The sequence below is a fragment of the Vanellus vanellus genome, assembly GCF_965231255.1.
Source record: "Vanellus vanellus genome assembly, chromosome: 6".
Taxonomy (NCBI): domain Eukaryota; kingdom Metazoa; phylum Chordata; class Aves; order Charadriiformes; family Charadriidae; genus Vanellus; species Vanellus vanellus.
The window spans coordinates 30,965,545-30,989,490 of NC_138911.1; the positions used below are offsets into that span (position 1 = coordinate 30,965,545).

The window sequence follows — 23,946 nt, forward strand, 5'->3', positions numbered from 1 at the left end:
CAATCTACTTCCTTCCCAGAACAGTTTGTAAAACTTGATTGCTTTTTATACCATGACACTAGCAATAAGAACACTAGAAGCCACTGGAAAATGTAATGTTAAAATTAATGAACCAGTGATTCTTAGTGGAATCTTTATCACAGCTTGCAATCCAGAAGCAAATCTCCCTCATGCTCTTTGGTTTCACTTCTAGGTTTACCTTATCTTTTATTTTTCTCCAAGGCAGTTGCCCAACCACAAATTCCACCAACATGTAAAACAGGGACCAGAGGTCATCATGCCGACCCATTTCCTGTGAAAAAAAAAATATTATTCTAATGCATCTTACAAATACCTATAAGACAAAAGGGAAGAGAGAGTCTTTACTGCTCTGGAGAGTTAAATTATTGTACATAAAAGTTAATATAATCAACCCTGCAAAACAAGTTTGTATAATTAAATCCAGCAACTATTTTAAGTAGAAACATACATTTCCATAGAAGACACAGAGAAACAAAACAGAAGTTGAAGTGTGTTAAAATAACATTGCAAATCTCTATACCGGAAGAACTGTTTATTCAGATTTCTTTGGTGTATGATGTTAAGATGACATATTGGACATTTTGTATTTTATAAAACTCAGTAACTTCACCTTTTAAATTTATTAACTTACAATACAATTGAACACCAAAGGTAACTATTAAAACCCTATTATTTCTACAACAAGAATGTTTTTACCATCAACTACTGTAAAGCAGACTCTCCTTTCCCAAAATGTGTAAGTATTAATTTCTACATAATAAATACACATGTAAGAATACAAAAAAGGAAATCAGTAGCAACTGCATTACTGACTGCTTTCAGCCACCAGATGGATATTATATAGATTGAGATACTCACTCTGTTTCTGTGAGCATTGATTGATGCATATCGTACTGTTCCTCGAAAACCAGCAACAGCTCGTGGCTGTCAAAGAATAGAAAAAGAAAAAGATTCTCACTGTCAGAAATAAACCTGCTGACTACTTAATTTCGCATCTACAAAGTGAGTATGGAGTGACAACAAGTATCATTTGAGACTTATTGTTTTATTTTAATTTACCATGTTCTACGAGTTCTCAGTGGAAATCCAAGTAGACACCAGTGGCACATGTCAGAGTTTTTTAAACCACCTATTTATGTCAGTTTTTGTTCTCCAAAGGCATCAAGTCCTGTTTACTCATCCCTCAAAAAAGCTATATGACAGAACTATTCTTCTTTCTTCTCCAATAATGAAATTATTTCTTGGTCTTAAATATTAGAAATTTGAGTTTTTAAATTCTGACAGGATCTAAACCATAAAGATTTCTTCCACTTTGCTAAAATACATCAATATTATGTGGTATGAAAAGACAACCAGCCATTTATTGAAATGTGCTAGCAACATTTTCACAAATTATTTTCTGAACTAGCAAACCAATCAAATTTTTGAGAAATTCCAAAAGCAGGGAAAGTCACAGGAAAGTCTCAAAGCTGTGGCTGAGCAATATATAGCAATGGCTGCACTACAGGCACCATTTAAAAATATTTCTTTCTTTTCTAGTTTCTTAATACCAGCAGTTCCTCCCTGACACTCTCGATATTGTATGATCATAAGTCAATTGCTGTTTTACAATCACAGAATAAATTGTCCCATCCTTCTTTCCTTCAAATAAAATGTTACAAAAAGAACTGTATAATTGATAGTAGTCATAATTATTACATATTTACAAGTAAAAAAAAAAAAAATAATCAAACTGTGGTGTTGTTACTTTGCCCAAGACAAATATCCAACCCATGCTACCCCCTTAATTAATCATTCTATACAAAGAGAATTGCCAGAACTGCTAAATTTGCTTTCTTTTATACAGTCTTATCTTCCAAATCAATAATTCTTTTTGTTTCCTCTAACAGTGAAAGTAAGAAACTTGACTGATCTTCCTCACCACTGACTTGTACTTAAAGGGGCATTGGTGATCTGTCTGCCTGCCCCAGACTCATGACGATTCTTCAGATTTTAAAAAATTTTGCACAATACATTTAAAAGTCTGGTTTGATATACATGCAAAGATAACCACAATACAAAATTATTACCCTATAAAGATAAAACACTTCAGTCTCTCCCCACCTATATATATATATGTATAATTTCTTCTTATCCACCAAGAGATGCTATGCTGAGAACTATCATTTGAGTATGTCAGGAGCTGCCACTAGTGTCAGTAGCCCTATCAATTAAATCCAGCAGGATTATCCAGCAACATCTTTAAAAAGGATTCAACAGTCCATATAATCAATGTCTGCTAGAGCTGTACGATGAGAGATGAACCAGTCTTAGTTAAGGTGGACGATATTTCCTAAGATGTTCTTAACACGAACAGGTTCTGAGATGGTATTCCATAAATCTTAGGTTTTGCACGCTATCACAAAGTTTAAATTGTGCTTGGAACACATTTTGCGTTCAGCCAGGACAGACAATTGAGTTACTGTTTTAAATCATGTAAGTATATCATATACCATACTGAAAATTAGCCTGAAATGAAGCACTGTAGTTGCAGAAATTTCACAGTACCATGCAATAACAAAAAGAATAGCTCAAAATGCTTTGGAACTGATAAATTTTGGGAGAAACTAAATTTTTCAAAAAAAGGACTTAAGTCTCCTTCTTAGTAGTTCTGAAGATTAGCAAACCATCCAAGTAAGAATAATACGTCATCACTGCTAAGACAATCAAAATAAATTTCCAGAAAGATGCAGTCTGATGAACAGCACTATTTCAGAAGGGCACTGAGAGCTTAACTTTAAAACACACAGAAATACAAATTCAGTAAATCCCAAGAGCATAAAGTTTCAGCAGATGAAACCAAAAGCTTATTTGTCTTCAGCCTCTGGTCTGAACGTTAAAAAGGAAGGATTATATTCAGTTTTACTAAGTTAAATATTTCCATTCTTCTGAGAATAATGAAAAATATGAAAACGAGGTTGAAATGAGGCTTTTTTTCCTAGGGTAACAACTTCAATTTCTACTTGATAATTAGCACAAAAACATTCCACTCATTTGACAAGGAAATAAAAAAAGAGTAAGAAATGTCACATGGAATCTAAATTATCCCATCCAGTTTACAAACACTAATAATCTGACCTATTCCAATTCTGTCCTGGGAGAGAAGTCTGTATGAGGAAATTTATTGTGTACCAACCCAATTGCTTTTTAATGTTAAAGTCACTGCCATCCTTAAGACATTCCTATGAAATTATTTGCCCTAAAATGATTTGAATTATCTGAGAATCACCCAGCCAGGGGAATGGCGGGGTGGGGAAGCATGAATATTGTTTCTATGTGTTAGCTTATAATGAAATTCCGAATTCTTTACCCCAGCAAGGATATCTAAATCCTTTTACAATCTCTGGCCTTAAAGTTTAGTTTGTATAAATCTGACTTAACAGCATACGTAACCCTGTTACATTTTAGGACAGAATGAAATACCTTTTAGCAATGCAGCTGGTCGCTATCTAATAGTGGCATTACAATGCCACACAACAATAAATTAATTCTATCGTGTCACTAACAACATGAACGATGGCTCCAGTAGCTCAAATCAAGTTTACCCAATTCAGAATAGAATTTATAGACTTCTGAGCATTTGAAAACCTTCTGAAACTGTTTCGGAACTCTTTATGCATTTCACAACAGCTCATGTAGTGAAAGAAAAACATTACAGGCAATAATAGCAACTTCCTGAATGATTCACCACATTTTTTCTAATAAAATCCCCCTCTGCTGTTACTGATCATGTTAGTTTGTTTTTAGACACCTCCAAATTTTTCCTATCTGAGCTCACGTGTCACCAATTGGGGGGGGTTGGGGGGTGGGGGGGGAAGAGCCTTGCAGAAACATTTATAGTATTGTCTTCCAGATGCCTTATCTAAGCAAGCTGCTTCCACAGCCACTGAACTTCCTTAAGGCAAAGGAGATTTCCTTGTTGACAAAAAGGGTTAACAGGTCCATTCTTTTCAGTCATTTCAGATGATCTGTTAAAACAACCAACAGAATCTATGGCATTTTTGGAGCATATAGCTGTAAAGGGCCTTAGTACTAAAGAGATGGAGGATCCCACATTTGAATACATCTGTAAATTCCACTGACATTCTTGATTAAAATGGATCACAGCTATGTTCCTTTTCATGACAAATGCCAAAATCAAAATTCTCCTGTTTTTTCACTTCAGATTTAGTGTGTGTGTGTTTCTTATCAGTCACAGACTGGGAGCAACCGCCACCTCCAGGTGCTGTCTCAATTGCAGGGATACATTAACAGCCCACTCTGCTGAGGAATCCATTCTTCAGCTCTTCAATATTAACAGCTTTATTTAGCTTGCATTCATTTCTATTTATTTATGGCAACTATTGTTACTATGTTTCAAAGTAAGAAAGCTTTTGAAATAGACAACTCTCAATTGGGCACAGGAACAAATGGAAAATCAGGGAAGAGTTCTTCGATTCTGGAGTCACACTTTCTGCAGAAAAAACAATTCCTGCAAAACTTTGCCTTAAACCTCAGTGTCATGGTTTGGGCTGGACTGGTCCCCACAGGTGCGACACCTTTACGCTTTTCCACTTCCAACCCTCTAACTTGTCACATAGCAAAGTTAGCAGACCTTGGTTGTTTTAGGAATGAGTATAAGCAGGAGCCTCTCTGCACACCATCCCTCAGTATTAACCATAAACATCACCAAGGGGAAATCATGCCTGACTAATCTGATAGCCTTCTATAATGGTGTGACTGGATGGATAGATGAGGGAAGAGCAGTAGATGTGGTCTACCTAGACTTCAGCAAGGCCTTCGACACAGTCTCCCACAGCATCCTCATAGGGAAGCTTAGGAAGAGTGGGTTAGATGAATGGACAGGAAGGCGGATAGAAAACTGGTTGCAAGACAGAGCTCAGAGGGTTGTGGTTAGGGGCGCAGAGTCTAGTTGGAGGTCAGTGATGAGTGGTGTTCCCCAGGGGTCAGTACTGGGTCCAGTCCTGTTCAATATATTCATCAACGACTTGGATGAGGGGATAGAGTGCACCCTCAGCAAGTTTGCTGATGATACAAAGCTGGGAGGGGTGGCTGACACACCAGAAGGCTGTGCTGCCATCCAGCATGACCTGGACATGAGTTGGGCGGAGAGGAATCTTATGAAATTCAATAAAGGCAAGTGTAGGGTGCTGCACCTGGGGAGGAATAACCCCATGCAGCAGTACAAGTTGGGGGCTGACCTGCTGGAGAGCAGCTCTGTGGAAAAGGACCTGGGAGTCCTGGTGGACAACAGGATGACCACGAGCCAGCAATGTGCCCTTGTGGCCAAGAAGGCCAATGGCATCCTGGGGTGCATCAAGAAGAGTGTGGCCAGCAGGTCGAGGGAGGTCATCCTCCCCCTCTACTCTGCCCTGGTGAGGCCGCACCTGGAGTACTGTGTCCAGTTCTGGGCTCCCCAGCTCAAGAAGGACAGGGAACTGCCGGAGAGGGTGCAGCATAGGGCTACGAAAATGATTAGGGGACTGGAACACCTCTCTTATGAAAAAAGACTGAGGGAATTGGGTCTCTTTAGTCTGGAAAAAAGACGGTTGAGGGGGGACCTGATCCATGCTTATAAATCCTTAAATGGTGGGTGCCAGGAAGATGGGGCCAGGCTCTTTTCGGTGGTGCCCAGTGACAGGACAAGAGGTAACAGGCACAAACTTGAGTATAGGAAGTTCCACCTAAACATGAGGAGGAACTTCTTTACCTTCAGGGTGGTAGAGCACTGGAACAGGCTGCCCAGAGAGGTGGTGGAGTCTCCATCTCTGGAGACAATCAAAACCCGCCTGGACACGTTCCTGTGCAACCTGCTCTAAGGTGTCCCTGCTCTGGCAGGGGGGTTGGATTAGATGATCTCCAGAGGTCCCTTCCAACCCTATGATTCTATCAGACCTTATCTGGTAGAAGCGGACACTGTCTGAAGAATATGATGTCAAGTTCAGAGAGTGAGTTAGAAGAGGCTTAGCTGAAAAGTAAAATTACTGAAAAGAAAATTGGTACTGTTTTACCTCAAACCAAGGCACCCAGGTATTAAATTAGTGGTAATGGCCATACAGATCACATGATTTAGTTCCTTTATGAGAATAAGGGATATAATTTCTAGGGCGGCTAGAGTTCTTCCATACTTATATTTCACACAAAACATATTTTGCAAACCTTGTACAAAACTATAACTTGTTTGGATCAGTTTACATAAAAAAGATTTTTCTAATATAATTAGCTCAGTTAGTGATCTGGAAGACAGAGTCGTCTCAGGTTTGATTACTACCACTAAATTCTTCAAATGTAAGTTAAAATAAATTATTTTGAAGATATACACATATGAATCCGATCTAATGACTATGAAGAATTTTTCTACGCATAAAAGTACTTTTTAGTGTAACGTTGGTTTTCTTTGGAGGTGGCCCTACCCTGGAAACACATTACAATGTCTTAGATAAACCACATGCAGGAAATTAGGAGTTCCCAAAAAAGGGAATTATTTCCTCTAAGCACACAAGCTTGCAGATCCCTGGGAGACACTACGCTTACAAACCTGCCTACAACTGTTGCTTCTTTGGAGGGGCTGTGGAGGAGACAAATCACCCTCCTTAGCTCTGTCCAGTACCTCTAGATAAATGCTCTGGGTTCTTTGCTGTGGGCTATGTAGGAAATGTTATGCAGAACAAAAAGGTAACTTTTTACTGCAATCTTGGAAAGCAGATAATAAACATGAAAAAATAAAACAATAATGATTTTTTACATTATATCTGACACACACCATGGTTCTTCCTATCAGTCAGGCAATGACTGAGAATTCTTAAGTGTCTTTAGGTTTTGGATTGAGAAACCAGCTCAGGCAGTGAACCCCACCTTCTTGGTGCTGTCTCTACAGCTGAGTTCTAAAGCGCATAGCTGGGCGGGTAGAAAAGCAGCCACCTACATTACCTCTATTTCCCTTTGTTAAAGGCAGAATCCTTTCTTATCTTTTCCCTTTAAAAAGCCAACTTCCTAGTTCTTTTACCCAACAAGAATATATTTCCAGGATTGGAACTATACACATTTCCAATTCTTTAGAACCTTTTTTCATACCAAATGGCTTCAACAATTCACAATCCCATCCCTGCTTTTTTGTGGATATAGGCTTTGAAATCTAATTTAATGCCTAGCATGTGTTAGCACCAGTTTAACATAAATGAAAAATTCAGTGATTGTCTGGGTAAGGAAAGATCAAGCAGTTGAAATACAATTGCCATTACAATATATTATATATCTCAATTAGTTTTCACTGTATATGCAGCTCTTCAAACCCCCGCTTTTAGCTCTATATAAAGACCACATCAGACACCAATAATCAAGTACTTGCATTTAGAACTCTTTATTGACCCGTATCCTACCAGTTGTCAGTACGACACACAATTTGGACTCAGATCTACCTAAACAGAAGTTGTGATTTCCAAAACATGATTGCAGGTGTCTGATCCTATGCTACCTAGTTCCAGCAGAAGCTGGGTAACAGCTGAGTTAACATCTCGTAGTACAAGTAAATTTTGCTATTGTGCATTCTAACAGATGAGGTGACAAATTAAATTTTAACTCCAACTGCCTGTGCTATAAAGAGCATCACTATCTCTAAGACAGCAATATTTGATGCACGAACCAGCTCTCGAGCTACTCAGTTTCCAAGCTGGAGTATTTACTTAGCCAATGTGACGCACTAGCTGAAAATGGCAATCATTTCAAAGCTGATTCATGGGCAGACAAATAGTCTGGTGGGCTGCAGGTGGTAACAACCTACTAAGTGTCTGTCAGAAACCTGAATTTACTGCAGTGAAAAATTACACAGGATAAATCTGCCATTTGTATGTTTGCTTTGCGAAGTTACTGAACAAAATTGGTTCTGTTTTACCTCAAACCAGGACACCTCTGTAATCTCTCTTCTTCCTCTTATACCAGGAGCTGAAGCAGAGATTACTGTAAGAGGAAGACGACCTGTGTAAGTCAGTTAATGCTCTGGCAGAGAATTGCCCCAGACAGCAGAATATTCTTTTACTTAACTCCACAAGTAAAAATTTTATGGTTGTTCAGCATTATGGGAAGTTCTGTGCTTTTAGTAGATGGAAGAACCGAGACCTTCACTTTTGTTTTATACATACCATATTTAGTATTTATAATGATAAAACCATACATTAAAGAGTTGCATCAACCCAGTGGTAGACTTATTTTCAACTAAGGATGAGAAGCAAAAGGTCTCAAGCAAGCTAACGTACATAAAATAACACCCTTTCCTTCTTTTCTTTTAAACTACTCAATCATGGAATCACAGAGTTTTCAGAGTTGGAAGGGACCTCTAGAGATCATCTGGTCCAACTCCCCTGCTAAAGCAGGATTGCCTAGAGCACATTACTCAGGACTGCATCCAGGCAGGTCTCGAAAATCTCCAGAGAAGGGGACTCCACAACCTCCCTGGGCAGCCTGTTCCAGTGCTCTGTCACCCTCACTGTAAAGAAGTTTTTCCATGTATTTAAACAGAACTTCCTATGTTCCAACTTGTGCCTGTTGGCCCTCATCCTGTCACTGGGAACCACTGAAAAGAGTCTGGCTCCATCCTCCTTCAACCCACACTTTAGATACTTGTAAGCAAGTTGTAAGCACTTGTAATTTTACATAATTCAGCAGAGAGTTTAGTCTGTAGCTCAGAAAGAAATAGAAACTAAAGCTTCTGTTTTGATTTTGGTTTGCTTCTATTTTCACCAGGAAACAAATTTTACTGGACCAAACCACCTGTCTTTCTAGTATAGTAGCTTTTAATTTCAAACAAATAGGACAGGTCTCAAAGACTTTCAGTTCCTGAAAGTTTAATGAAAATTGATGATTAAAGACAGAACCCAAACTAGTACCTTGACACAGAGGCAGACAGTTAAAATTCAATTGAAATGGTTCACATCCATCTTAAGAGACACTCATCAGTTGGTCAATCAGCATGCATTTTTAGATGGCAAGTAAGCACATGCCTAGTCCCAAAACTGCAACTATGTACTGGTCAGAAAAGTAAAGTACTGTAGTAAGGTAAAAATACTAAGAAATTTGGAACACATAAGGGAAAAAACATAGGAAAGCGGTAAGTTTCACGATTCATAGGATAATTTGATTTTTTTCAAACATAATATCAGTGGAAAACTTATTTATCTTTTTTTTTTTTTACAGGACTGTTACAGCCCATTCCCCTGACCATCTATCAGTTCTATAGAAAATAAAGGAACTACTGTATCAGAACACAGAACAGCTATACAGCACACCAGAATTTCTAAATTAAATTGTTCAGTGATTGTTTGGATATGATATCAGTGTTCTGCGTACCACAAGAAAGGAGAAAAACCTCAATATTCCCCAACATTTACAAAGTATTGTATTACGAGAATTAAATCGTTTTCATATCTCAACTATTTATCAACCTGTTCCTTCAGCCAGGATATTAATAGATTGTTTTTTATTTTTCACCCAAAAACCCCAAGCACGAGGTCACAAAGAATCTTCCTCTCAAAAAGATAACCATACATGATTTTCTCAAGTTTTTCATTTCATTTAATTATTGCAAGAATATTCCATAGAGATGTTACAAAATAATATCACACCACATGAAATTCACATATCCATTCTACTTCTGTCCCCTTCTAAGTCAATTCATAATGCTCTTTTTTCATCTTTTATATTAACTCGCTACCTGCCTTTTTCACCTTGTACTATCACGCACGAGACACCAGCTGCCTGTCTCTACAACACTGATTTCCTTCATTCCTTCTTTGTCAGTAATACAATCAAACGTGCAAGGATCATGATCGGTGGATGCTGGAAATGCTACATATATACATTAAAAGATTGTGCTTTAAATAATCTCCTTTTGTGTCCTTGAAGGAGGTTATGGCAGACAAACATAATAAACAGTGTAACATTGGTAGGTATAACACAGCTCTATCATTATAGATGCAGAGATGTATCACTGGTAGGTATATCACAGCTATGCATGACTTCAAAAACTTTTGAAACCTAACAATTTAATAGTTATTTTAACCTCTTTATTCAAAAATAATGTCTGCACAGACCTCTCCAAACTAACTCCCTTGTCTTCCCTATAAAGTTATCCCTAATTCAGAAATGGAGCCTCCAATGACTAATTCTTTCAACTCATGCAGACTCCTGCTTATAAAACCAATAAAACAAAGGGCTCTTGGCTCAGTCTTTCCAGCAAATAACTGTTTCCATGAAGGATATTTTGACATAAAAATCTAAACCTTCTTCAGTTTCTCCTGGGATTTAAGAAAAAAAAAAAATAAATAATTAGGCTCTGTTGTTGTCTTTGTTGACTTAGATGACATGAGGGAAAGAATTAAGGAGTACGTATAGGTTATTTAGGAATGAGGCTATATGTTTACGTCTTGCATTGAATGGCTCTGATATTATATAATAATTCCTTTGCAACAGAACTGAAAGTGAGAAAATATAAAGCTGTAATAATTTATCCTAGACTCTTCAACAGAACTCCATTTACTGAAACAAAGCTTTTTTCTCTAAAGTAGTTCATTTTTTAAAAAGCTATCAACTATCAAATGTTTTGCTCAGAATTGAGAAGGAAATCTTGCAAACCTCATCTATTTCCAAAAATATATGTACTGTAGTCTGAGCGATGCAGATTTAGTGAAGAAAACCTGATAACATAGTTTTAAAATATTTGTTCTTTAGATATTTTTTTGTTTTATAGTAGCAAAATGTACAACATTTAATTTTATAGACACAGAAAGGCAGAAGTGGGCTACAACAGGAAGGATAGTCAGGTTTCCAAAAAAATTATCCCAGTCCTCTCTTCCAACACTACTTTTGAATCATTATTTATTAATAAAAATATTTATTTTAGAAACAAAGAACATACAGTAAATACTTTCCAACTCTATTTTCAGGAGCTTACTACATTCTATTTGGCAGCTGAATTATACCACATATTGGTCCTTCTTTTATTTTTATTTGTGTCATAATAGCTGAACTGATTTTGCTAATTGCTGTAAAACACACAATCAGTGCAACAACATTATTCAAATAAATTAAGGTTTACACACTAAAGATGTAAAATACTCCTCCATTTGTAATTTCTTGTTCATTCTATGCCTTTCTGCTAGTTTATAGAGAGTTCAGTATAAAAGTATTACTTATTTTTCATGTTTTACAGTCCCAGCTCTTGAATCTTCCCAAGAAGTGCTGAAGAGAAGTGAAGAGAGGTGGCTGTTAGGAGGCTGATCTCAAAATACATGATCAAGATATCTGTCCTATGGTTCAAGCTAAAACTGCATCTTGCCAACTTACTCCATCATGGCAAACTCCTCAGTAAGTTGGTAACAATGCAAAATTGGACATAATTTAGCTTTGCTGCATCACACTCCACTTCCCCGTCATGTCTTCTTCCTCTCTTCATATAGATTAGAATAAATATTTCTAGAAACTGTTTCAAGAAGCAGCTGACGCAGTGCAATGCTCGACAGAGACAGACACTACTTTTGGTCCTGGCACAGCATAGTGTTCTTCCCAAGCTGGATAGCCCACACAAAGCTTCATGTTAACACAGCTGAACTACTTCCAAATTTAAAGTTCAGTGAGGCATTTACATGACACCATTGAGGTTATCATGAAATGTTTCTTGTTCTTTGTTTCAGCATCTGCTAGCTTCACTTCTGCAGCAGACAGGGAATGGGGCAGGTAAATAATATTCATTCTCAGTCATTCTTTTCCCTCTCCTCCTTCTCCTGTTTTTCCTTTACACTTTCTGATACTTCATACATTCCATTCCTCTCCCCTATTTCATGAAATCTAATTACAGACCTGGGAAGGAATAAGGGAAAATCTGAAGAGTTAAGCGGAACCCACCGAGATTTGGTAAAGATCAGCTGAAAGAATTTGACAGGGAGAAACTACTGAAAGTTACATAGCTATTTAATGCCTGACATTACTTTACTGCGTTCAGTGCCTTCTTCACATTAATTTCTGTCTTCGTTAGACAAACAATATAGAAATTAATAAAAAGAATTCTGGTTTTAGGATTGCCCAGTTATAGACATTTCATCCTGCAAATTTCTTATGCCAAGTTTGCCCATACACAGGTCTTTGCTTTGCGGCCATTAGCATTGAGGTGTCCAGTACACCATGCATAGCTTTCATGTAAATGCTGAGGAGGAAAAGTAACTTTCTGCCACTTCCCTGCTCCAAAAAATTACGTTGCAAGATAATGGTGTGTTCAATCAAAGAGACAACTTATGAAAGGTCTACGCTAAAGTATACCAATGTATAAAAGCCTCAGAGGACTATTATACAGATAGGAATTTGCTTCCTCCATCATCCTTCCCATGATTTGAATTCTTCTATGACAGTAAGGAGGAGAGGGTAATGGTGTTATTAGTTCGGTACAGCAGTAATGAAGAGAACCCTTTGCTGAGCCTGAACAGATTAGCCCTGTGGGAGCACTGGAAGGCTCTAAGTGCTGCTTGTGCCATGCCTGAAGAGTTACTCCATGCCACAGGGTGACTCCATGCTAAGCTTGAGAATGCATGCTGAACTAGACAAGTTCTTGTTTTTCAGAAACAGGTTAGGAAGAGGAAAAAACAGGATCATTTTAAGGTTCAGATTCCTCTTTGTAACATGTCATCTATAGTACCATAGCACCTACAGCTGTAGAAACACTTTGTCGCATTCATCACTTGCGGCCCAGACAGCAGCAGCCTAACTACTCAGCAGTGCAATTATTAGTGAGACATGACTCCTGTAAACTCTACTCACACAAGAGTGACAGTGAAAAGAGAAGGCTAAAAAGAAGTTGTTGCAATAACTGATAAGGAAATAATGTAAGGATTGATGAAAATTTTATCAGAAGAGAGAAGGCATGTGGATAAATTTTAGAGAGGTTTGCTTAAGTTTCCATGAGAAAACAATATGATATCATGACAACTTGAAGGTAAAAATGAAACGAAGAAAAGGAGCTCAGAAATTGTATTGCAACTTTAAGTGACAATACATGTTAAATATGAGACACACAGTACAGCTGAGTGGTGCAGTCAACACGCTGGAGGGAAGGGATGCCATCCAGAGGGACCTGGACAGGCTCAAGAAGTGGGCCTGTGTGAACCTCATGAGGTTCAACAAGGCCAAGTGCAGGGTCCTGCACCTGGGCTGGGGCAACCCCCAGGATCCATACAGGCTGGGGGATGAAGGGATTGAGAGCATCCCTGTGAAGAAAGACTTGGGGATACTGGTGGATAAAAAGCTGGATATGAGCTGGCAACATGTGCTCGCAGCCCATATCCTGGGCTGCATCAAAAGAAGCACAGCCAGCAGGTCGAGGGAGGTGATTCTGCCCCTATACTCTGCTCTGGGGAGACCCCACCTGGAGTACTCCATCCAGCTCTGGAGTCCCCAACATAAGAGCGACATGGACCTGCTGGAGCAAGTCCAGAGGAGGGCCACAAAAATAATCAGAGGGATGGAACACCTCTCCTATGAGAACAGGCTGAGAGAGTTGGAGTTGTTCAGCCTGGAGAAGAGAAGGCTCTGGGCAGACCTCATTGTGTCTTTTAAGTACTTAAAGGGGGCTTACAAGAAAGATGGGGACAAACTTTTTAGCAGGGCATGTTACTACTAGACAAAGGGTAATAGTTTTAGACTGACAGAGGGAAGATTTAGACCAGATATAAGGAAGAAATTTTTTACAATGAGGGTGGTGAAACACTGGAACTGGTTGCTCAGAGAGGTGGTAGATGCCCCATCCCTGGAAACATTCAAGGTCAGGTTGGACAGGGCTCTGTGCAACCTGATCTAGTTGAAGATGCCCCGGCATATTGCAGGGGAGGTTGGACTAGATGACCTTTAAAGGTCCCTTCTAACGTAAACTATTCTATGATTCCAAGATGAGAAGATTTCAAGAGGAAAAATAAATATGATATTACTTGTTTAGGTGCAAACATGCAATCCTCGAATAATCACATCCCTGTGTAATGTACTGGTTGGGACTGAGAGAGAACATTACTGAGAAAAGTCAGCACAAGGCAAATGCCAGCAACAAAATGCTTCTCAACAGGATGAAACAACCACTGAACAGTACGTTTAACAATGTAACATAGACCATTACCCTTCAGTATCTGGGTTTCAAAAGTTTTAGACAGGTTTGAAAGACAGGTCTTTTCAGACCAGTTAGCCAATTATTTATTATATACTTAATATGTAGCACTATCAATTGAAACAGCTCCCTGGAACTTTTTTGTACTATTTAATTATTTTTCATATAATTCACTGCCATTTAATACTATACTCATAAAACATGTCCTAGTTGTCCTCAGATTTTGCTTTGATCTGTGTCACTCAAAGCAGAGAATATCAAGGAACTGCTGAAGACGCAATGTATCTTCCTGCTCTTTAAATAAAACCAAAACCTGATAAATGTCACAATTTTCTGGAGCTGACCAAAGTGCTGCCAATCACTTAAATTTAACAGACAGCCTCGATGTAACCCAAACTTTAATCCGAGTTCAGCATTCAGTAACTCTTTTTGAACAACGTCCAGTACACAGACCCTTATTTACAACAAATGCATGCAGTCAAGGTATTTTTCAGGAGCAGTTACCAACACAAATTCTAAATCATCAGTGGCACCAGGGTAAATAAAGAAAACTGCACCAGTTTTAGTCAATACTATCTGTGGACCGCTTCTGGGACTTTTTTCTTAAAGTAATATCAATGTTTGCAGACCAGGCTATAACAGCATTTACTTGAAAAGGAGATTGAGAAGCATATATGAGCAATCCATCTTGAAGCAGTCTGTGGATCCAAATTGCCTTCAGAGACAACAAAAGATTTGCAGGGATCTTTTTTCTCACAACAGTGTAGCTTCACCATTGCTCCTTTAGTTCCTAAAATTATCCCGCTTTTTGGCCCATCATAAAAAGCATTTAATGGAAACAGCTTCCACTCTCTCAGCACCATAAAAACTATGTTCTCTTCCAATCACAGAAATAAACGATCTGCAATTCTTCCACCACGATAACAGGAGGCAAGTCAGAATAAGATGGAATTATTCTCTAGTCCTTCACAGCAATCAAGACATTCCAGAACATTAAAAGAAAGAAACACCATTCAATTAAAATGCATAGCCATTCCCAAATTTTTGTGAAGCAAAAAAATTAAATAAAAGGATGAATATACAAGAAATGTAAAACTTCTATCCATGTATTTAAGTGAAATACAACAGATTTCAAAAGCTTTCAAAATGTATTTACTATTCTGCTTTGATATTTACCAACACATTTCTGTGCTGCACTCTGGGCAGGGTTGTTTTTTTTGTTGTTTTTTAAGGCTTGTTTTGTTTTGGGGTTTTTGTTGGGTTTGTTTGTTTGTTTTTAAGAATTCAGCTTCTTAAAGTATATTTCCAGGCCACCATCTGTCATCCTAAAGTGAAACCTGAAGATAAAAACTCATTTGCTAGAAAATCCTCAGAATCTGAGGGCACTGAAGAAAGACAAGCAGCAGATATCTGATTTTGTACATAAACACCTGAATAGAATAACACGTTCGTTGTTTGATGTGAACAGGTTTGTAACTGCTTTCCTAGACAATAAAAAGATCTAAACATTTGTATTCACTATTGCTTGCACTGCATTTTCCTAAGGGTCAGGCTGTACAGCAGCTGGTATATCTTCTGCTTTAGCAGGAATCAGAGACAATTTTGTTACTGACATGTCAGCAGTAAAGAGCATGGGTAACTCCTCAGAAAATGTTGGTGGATACTCTGTCTCCTTTGAATTTGAATATTTTTGGTAATGTTTAGAGTAAGAGTTTTGTGACTCCTTTAATGCAAAGCACATCAGAAAAACAAACAGTGTTACATTTCCTAGTTGTTCTAAAATCAGGACTTCCCAGCTTGGTAAGGTTTAATATTTCAAATTTCCAAGAAAAAAAAAAATCTAGCAAGTCAGATTTAAAATACTGTAAGCGTCCTTAATGTATGTTAAAAGAATGTAACTGATTTTTTACTTATTTCAAATACATACAGGAAAGTTTAGACACTTGAAATTAAGGCCATGCTAAACAAATCTATGAGGGTGAGAACTCTGTGGAAGCTCTTCATTTCATTTAAATAACAACTGAAGAATGACCTGAAATCTAGTCACTGGGAAGGGCAGGAGAAAGGCAGGGAGAGGGGGGAAAGCAGTCATAGGATAACTCTCCCTTTGACCTAAATAGCCTTACTTATCAAAAATACAACAGCTCCACAGGCAAGAGAGTCTCCTCAGAATACCTTTTAACTACCAGTTATGATAATCTCTAAGAGGAAGCCCACGTTCCAAACTAAACACCAAATTGGGCAAAAAGGAGTTGTCTCCTTCATTCATCTTTGCCGAGTCCAAATCACCAGATTCAGCGGACTGCCCGTTAATTTGATTAATTCATTATGCTGCCAGTAAGTGAGACCTGTATACTGAGTAGAAAAACACAGATGTGTTAGATAAAAATGTTTTGTCTAAATACCACCTTCTTATGGATAGTTTTTCAGCTGTGTTTTTCCCTAGCTTTGTCAGCTCAGCTTGCATATATGTTATGCTATCTTCTTTGTAAAACAAATACAATTCAGTTATTTGTAACCAGAAGTCCACATAAATAAAAGACCACAAAAATTCAGGCCTGTGATAATACATGAGGATTGAATTTATGGATTTTTAAAGAATTATGACATCAAATTCATTTTTAAAGGTTAATCTGTCTAAGAGCAAAGACTAGCGGCTTCTTTTTTCTTTTATTTTGCTTTACTTATATTAAATTTAATAATACCTCAAAGAAAAGTTATGGTTAAAATTCACTTTAAAACAGGAGTGATGACAACTACCCAAGAGCTGATGATATTAAGAATGTGAATGTCCGTCAGATCTTGTCCATTAAAGTTTTCTACTTCTGTATCACAGCTGACACCTTCACTTTCTATTATCACCTTGTAAACAGAGACATATAAACTGAAGGCTGTAGGAAGTCAGGTTTACATTCAAAAGAACAATTTATTCTTTGTCTCAAGAAAAAACAGATGCTAGTACTACTTATTTCAGCTGTCACTAGGACAATGGGAAACAAAATGGTAGGTAAAATAACCCGTTGACAACACTCTCAAAAAACAATAAACAGTAGACTATGAATCTCATAAATATACTAAATTTGCATCTTGCTAAATGTATTTGCTGGATAATTAGAGAGAGTCTCCCAACAATTAAATTCTAATTATCCTGCTTTGCAGTAATCAATTTTGATCTACACCATTGATTCAATTATTGGCTTCTTTTCTCCAACAACTTATTCCTCTGCCTCTGTTTCTTCCTTCTTTCTTTTAACAGCCTACATCATCCCCAGCAGATTTTGTTCTCCTTCCAACACACATTTTTCTCTCTTCCAATCTTTTCTGTCATCAGACGAGGCTCCTCCCACCGATGAATGTTTCCTTATCAACTTCCGTTCTAGAATTTAATTCTACATCTACCCCAAATACTTGCATCCTAAGTACTGTCTCCACCATGTAAAATTTAGTTTCAGAAGCCTACACACACACACACTACTGCCCGAGTTTCCATATTCATTCATCCTATTCCCAGCTACACACAAAATGTTGTTCAAGGTTTCCCAAAAGTATACGTGGTCAAAACATGTTCCAAGCAAACAAAAATAAAAGGGACAAAGAGCTAGGGTCCAGTAAGACTAATAAAGCCTGAACACAAACACTTTCATTACACAAAATCATCTCTCAAAATATTCCTTCCCATACTTCCCTGAAATGAACCCTTACTCCTCTTTATAGAGGGGTGATATTTTTCCATAAGGAAAATGATGAATTTAAAGTTAAAGTCCAGATATTAGTCCTTCTCTAACAGTTGTTGTATTACATTTATAATTAATTCTATCCCTTTTTACCAACTTTACAACAGATTACTACCTACACAGTCAACATGTAAAAATAAGACTTAGAAACTGCATTCACTTTGTAGACCACGGAATTAGGACAGCTACAACTAAAATTCTTGGGAAATACAATGGAGATGTGTTATTTCGTTGTTTTCTGAAAAAAGAGTTCTGATATCATTGGAGGAAGAAATTATATAGTTCTGCAGAGAGAATTAGAGGAAAAAGGCTATTTCAGCTGCAATGTGGGAAAAGAAGCTTATGCAAAAAGCACAACAGGCAATTACAGAAGTACAAGGGAAACCACGAAGAATAAGGAAGAAATTTGATACTGGTTTTTCCAAACAAAAACCATACGCTTCTATGTTTATAGCAATTTATTCCCAATTTTAAAAACTAGAGGAACTCCTCTGCTCTTTAACTTCATGCCATCCTTTGTATTGAAAGCTTGGGTCAGATGGAGTGGATGACCCAAACAACACATCATTGGCTAGGGCTCTGAGTTAATAAATGAGGAAAACCTAATTGATAATTAAGAAGATAAACAGATACTTCATGTGAATCATTTGTGTCCTTCAGATATGTAAAACTGAGTGCATCCAGTAGCAGTAGTTCATATGAAAACTGCTGCTTACTGACTTCAAAAGCTTAAGCTTTGTGACTGTTCTGCGCTTTTCTTGAAAAAGGGGGTTTGATGGAAACAAAAGTGTGCAAATAAAGAAGATGTTAATATGTAGTCTAAAAAATTGCTTATATACATCATACTCTCAGTGGATAAAGTACAATATATATCCTTCAAGTTTTATTTTTTTACTTTCAAAATCAGTCATACTGTAATCTGGCTACTGCAAACCAAATGAAGGTCATTTTAGATAATCTAATCCAAGGGTGAAAAATCATGCAATTGCAAGTCCCACTGGGGAAAAACAGTGAAACAGGCTGAAAACTGCTTGCTCCTCAACTCTGTAAACACACAGTCCACGCGTGACACTCCAAAATGCAATGAAAAATACAGTAAGCACTACAAGTGTTGAATAACCAAATTGCTCACTTGGCATTCCTCTTACTGTTCTTTAAATATTACTTTCTGAGAAGCTCTTTATATTAAACCTGCATTTTTCAGAACAGTATTTAGATAGGAGCAGCTACAGCTAAATGGACTCCTTGGTAGCATGGTTTGAATGGTGCTCAATCACCATAGAGTCTGACAGTAAGATGGGTAGTATGAAGATGAACAACATCTCCAAAAATGACACCAAGATGTCTTCAGATCTGACAAGCATGACGGCAAAACTCTGGGGGATCCTTTAATACCGAAGTATGGCTTAAACCCTTCATGCAATTAGTTGGGCTGATCTTCAAGAAAGGCTTTCTCATTCTAAGCTCTCTGCCTTGACCATTCTTTCAGGTAAGAAGTCTGAGACACCATAACTTCTCAGGAAAAAATAAAATGACCACAAAAAATCCTCCCTCCGAACGTCTCTATAAGAAACAACTAATAACAGCTAGTGAAAATGCAATGTTGAAACTACTTTTTTCAGCAATTCAAAGTAAGAAGCCAGCAATATGTACACAGCACATGCATAAATGTGCAGGAGGACCAGCAGGAGGAAGAGACTTCCCCTGAAGCCTGAGGTGCCCTTGCAGAACTGCTTCACTGCTCTGCAGACTGAAGAAGAAAGACCAGTCACATCTGGAAAGATGCTGGAGCTGAGTAAGGCAGCTCGGTCTGCTCCCTGTATAACAGCCAGTTCAACGAAGAAAAGGCAGCGGGTGACAATAGTAGGCAACTCTCTTCTGAAAGGTGAAGGTCAGCAGGAGAGCACCTGGAGCGCAGCACAAAGGAATTCCAGCCACTCCAGCCAGTAAGTCAGCTTTGTCAACGGCCCACCTTAAACGCCTCAATGCAAACACACGTAGCATGGGGAATAAGCAAGAGGAGTTAGAGGTCTGTACAAGCCTACAGGGCTACAATCTTATTCCCATTATGAAGACATGGTGGGAGAGTGACAACACTCCTATGACTGGAGTGTTGGAATGGAAGGCTACAAGGTCTTCAGGCAGGGGAGATGAGGAGGTGGTGTCACCCTCTACATCAATGACCAGCTGGAGCGCATGGAGCTCTGCCTGGGAATAGTTCAGCAGCCAACCGAGAGCTTACAGGTCAGGAGGGCAGGAACAGCTGACATTACAGTGGGGGTCTGCTACAGGCTACCTGACAAGGAAGACTGAGCAGATGAGGCCCTCTATAGACAGATAGCAGCAGCCTCACATTCACAAGGCCCTGGTCCCCATGGGGAACTTCAACCACCCTGATATCTGTTGGAGGGACAACACAGCAAGGCATAAGAAATCCAGGAGGTTCCTGGAATGCATCGATGATAGCTTCCTTCTCCAAGTGATAGAGGAGCCAACAAGGAGAGGTGCCACGCTGGACCTTGTTCTCACCAACAAGGTGGGGAATGTGAAGCTCGAGGGCAGCCTTGGCTGCAGTGATCATGAGATGGTGGAGTTCAAGGTCCTTAGGGCAGCAAGGAGGGTGCACAGTAAGCTTGCCACCCTGGATTTCAGGAGAACAGACTTTGGCCTCTTCAGGGATCTGCTTGGTACAGCACCATGGGATAAAGCCCTGGAGGGAAGAGGGGTCCAAGAAAGCTGGTTAATATTCAAGGATCACTTCCTCCAAGTTCAAGAGCGACGCATCCTAACAAAGAGGAAGTCAGGCAAAAATGCCAGGAGGCCAGCATGGATGAACAATGAGCTCCAGGACAAACTCAAACTCAAAAAGGAAGCCTACAGAGGGTGGAAGCAAGGACAGGTAGCCAGGAATGAATACAGAGAAATTGTCTGAGCAGCCAGGGATCAGGTTGGGAAAAATTCCCTGACAGAATTAAATCTGGCCAGGGACATTAAGGGCAACAAGAAAAGCTTCTACAGTTTCTTCAGTGATAAAAAGACTAGGGAAAACGTGGGCCCTCTCCAGAAGGAAATGGGAGACTTGGTCACCCGGGACTTGGACAAGGCTGAGGTACTCAACGACTTTTTGCCTCAGTCTTCACTGCAAGAGTTCTAGCCACACCGCCCAAGTCCTAGAAGGCAAAGCAGGGACCGGGACAATGAGAAACTGGCCACTGTAGGAGAAGACCAGGTTCAAGACCACCTAAAGAACCTAAAGGTGCACAAGTCCATGCGACCTGGTGAGATTCATCCACAGGTCCTGAGGGAACTGGAGGATGAAATTGCCAAGCCACTATCCACTGCATTTGAGAAGTTGTGGCAGTCCGGTGAAGTTCACACTGACTGGAAAAGGGGAAACATAACCCCATTTTTAAAAAGGAAAAAAAGGAAGACCCGGGGACCTACAAGCCAGTCAGTCTCACCTCTGTGCCTGGCAAGCTCACGGAGCAGATCCTCCTAGAAACCATGCTTAGGCATGTGGAAAATAAGGAGGTGGCTGGCGACAGCCAACATGGCTTCACTAAGGGCAAATCACCCCTGAAAAATTTGGTGGTCTTCTACAACAGCCTTACAGCATTGGTGGATAAGGGAAGAGCAGCTGACATCATCTACCTGGACTTGCGCAAAGCATTTGACACACACAACATCCTATACAACATCCTTGTCTCTAAATTGGAGAGACATGGATTTTATGTATGGACCACTCAGTGGATAAGGAATTGGCTGGATGTTCGCACTCGAACAATTGCAGTCAGCAGCTCCATGTCCAAGTGGCAAGCAGTGACAAGTGGTGTTCCTCAGGGGTCAGGATACTGTAAGAGTCAGGAGCGGATGGATGGTGAGCCTACATAAAAACTTCATGTTTGTGAATAAAGAAGAAAAAAAACAACCCAAAAAAGAATATATACATACACACATATATGAATGTATGCGCATATTATACAGACAACACTGTCGGAATATATACACAGACTGGATGTAAAAACATACCAAGTGAAAACTGCCAGTAAGCCTTGGTGATAGGAAGATGGTATCACATGCAGTGATTAGGACCAGAAGTACTGCTGAGTGGTTGCCATAGGAGAAGAGAGGCTAAGAGCACATTGAGCTTGAGTTCACCATCAGGAGATCAGGAGATAAAGGGGAAAAGGAGTGAATGTAAAACTAGAGAGGGATATGCTGAAGAAAGAAGACTTGAAATTAAATCATGAAATAAGCTGGAGCCAGACAGAAGTAAGATAAAGGAAGACTGCAGCCAAAGATAAAGATGCAGAAACTACGTGCATGCAGATTTAAGACTTGTATTAATGGAAAATGGAGAAAACTGAGAAAAGGGGAGAAAGCTGACAGAGTCAGAGAAGACAAAAGCTAGTAAAGTTGAGAAGAAGAAACAGCACAGTAGAAGATGATGTCAATAGATGGTATGTTGTTATCACATGGGCATGGGAGAAGGTATAAAATAGTTCTGACGGCATAATTATAGAAATTTTAAAATTCTGGATGCTAACATGTCTCAGTAAAGACAAGCTAAACATTTTCTTTCAAGTGTAGACTAATCTACCTATGCAAATGTCTTTGCAAGCTTGATTATATTATGGTCCCTAGATAATTTAATTAATACATATTTTTTAACAAATAAAATAATTTAAACTTACTAACATATGAGCCACTATTAATTTCAAGGCAGACTGAAAAAGAGTAGCTTTCTTTGTTGTGAACTTTGTAATCAACACTACTTATGGTAAACAACAGCAGAAGAAACAAAACAGTGAGAGATAAACCTCATTTTATTTCACAGTAAATGATAAATTAGAATCCATTCTTATTCTAGTTAATGGGTCAAATGTCTCATTTTAAAACTTCTCTCTAGCAATAAACAACAATCAAATGAGTATTCAAGAAATCAGTGCTCCCACAAAGGAGAAAAAGAAAGATTAAACTCAAGTTGAATGGAAATAAGCAGTACTTAAACACAGGCTTTTTTTGCCTACAGTGGAAAAAAGTCCTGGGAGCAATTTTTGCTGTAATAACATCTGTTTACTCTAGAGAATAATTTAATTTATCATGGAAGATAGAGCTGCTTTTAACTTAATTCTGCAGCCATTTTGGGAAGGTAGAAAAGCAGCAAGATGAGGAAACAAACTGCAGTGAACACATATTGATCCAATGCTGCTGTAAAATTTGCCCCAAAAGAGTCTATAACTCATTAAAACCCTGCAATTAAATTAATATGATGTGTGGGAGACTTAGTTCCATAGGCTATGAATTAGAGTATTATAGACAGGTGAGTCTATATGTTAGGAAACTAATAAACTAACTTCCAAACTATGTTTGGAAACTAACTAGAAACTAAAGTTCAGAAGGGGTCTATACACCATAGAAAAGATGAAGGAGAACCAAGTCCATGCTAGGGAAGTGTCCATGTTATCACTGCATTTTCTGTAATGAAAACAGGTATGTTTGGTAACAACTGTAATAACAATGTGAAACAAACAAAAAAAAAATTACTACAGATAGTACCAAAAATATTTAAGTTCTCTAACCTGAATGAATCTTCATTTCCACTTTAAACATTTCCTATTGGAATATTGCTGGAACTTCATCAAAATTTCTCCAGACTCATTAGCACTGCTGCCTGTTTGTGAACTTCACTGCCATATATGGCACCTGTAGCAAAATCCATACTTAAACATTGGCCGCTACTTTCCATGTAAGATCCTGCATTCAGCCACTTGAAACTTTCTACATATTACCAATTTAAGCTGAAATTGTTCATGTTAGATGATTGGTTTTGTAGCTGCCTGCTTTAAATTCAGTAAATAATGTCAGACTGTTCTTGAATGCAGCTGAAACAAATGTTTCACATTAATTTGCAAGATGCCTATAACCCCAGTGTGCCTTGGAATGGAGACAAACAAGGAGGGATTTGAGAGTATAACATGGTGATGACAAGGAATATTCTACTAGCCATCCAAAACT

General features: G+C 38.6%; 1 protein-coding gene across 1 annotated transcript in view; it reads right to left on the reverse strand.

The window, feature by feature from the left end:
- The window catches only part of TTBK2 (tau tubulin kinase 2), a gene marked incomplete at its 5' end in the record, with an annotated part of 77,389 nt that overhangs the window by 35,407 nt on the left and 18,036 nt on the right, over positions 1 to 23,946 (reverse strand). The window contains 2 exons of the mRNA XM_082484917.1: positions 200 to 292; positions 880 to 945. Of these exons, the coding sequence (XP_082341043.1) occupies positions 200 to 292; positions 880 to 945 (159 nt within the window). The remainder of the gene's footprint in view (positions 1 to 199; positions 293 to 879; positions 946 to 23,946) is intronic.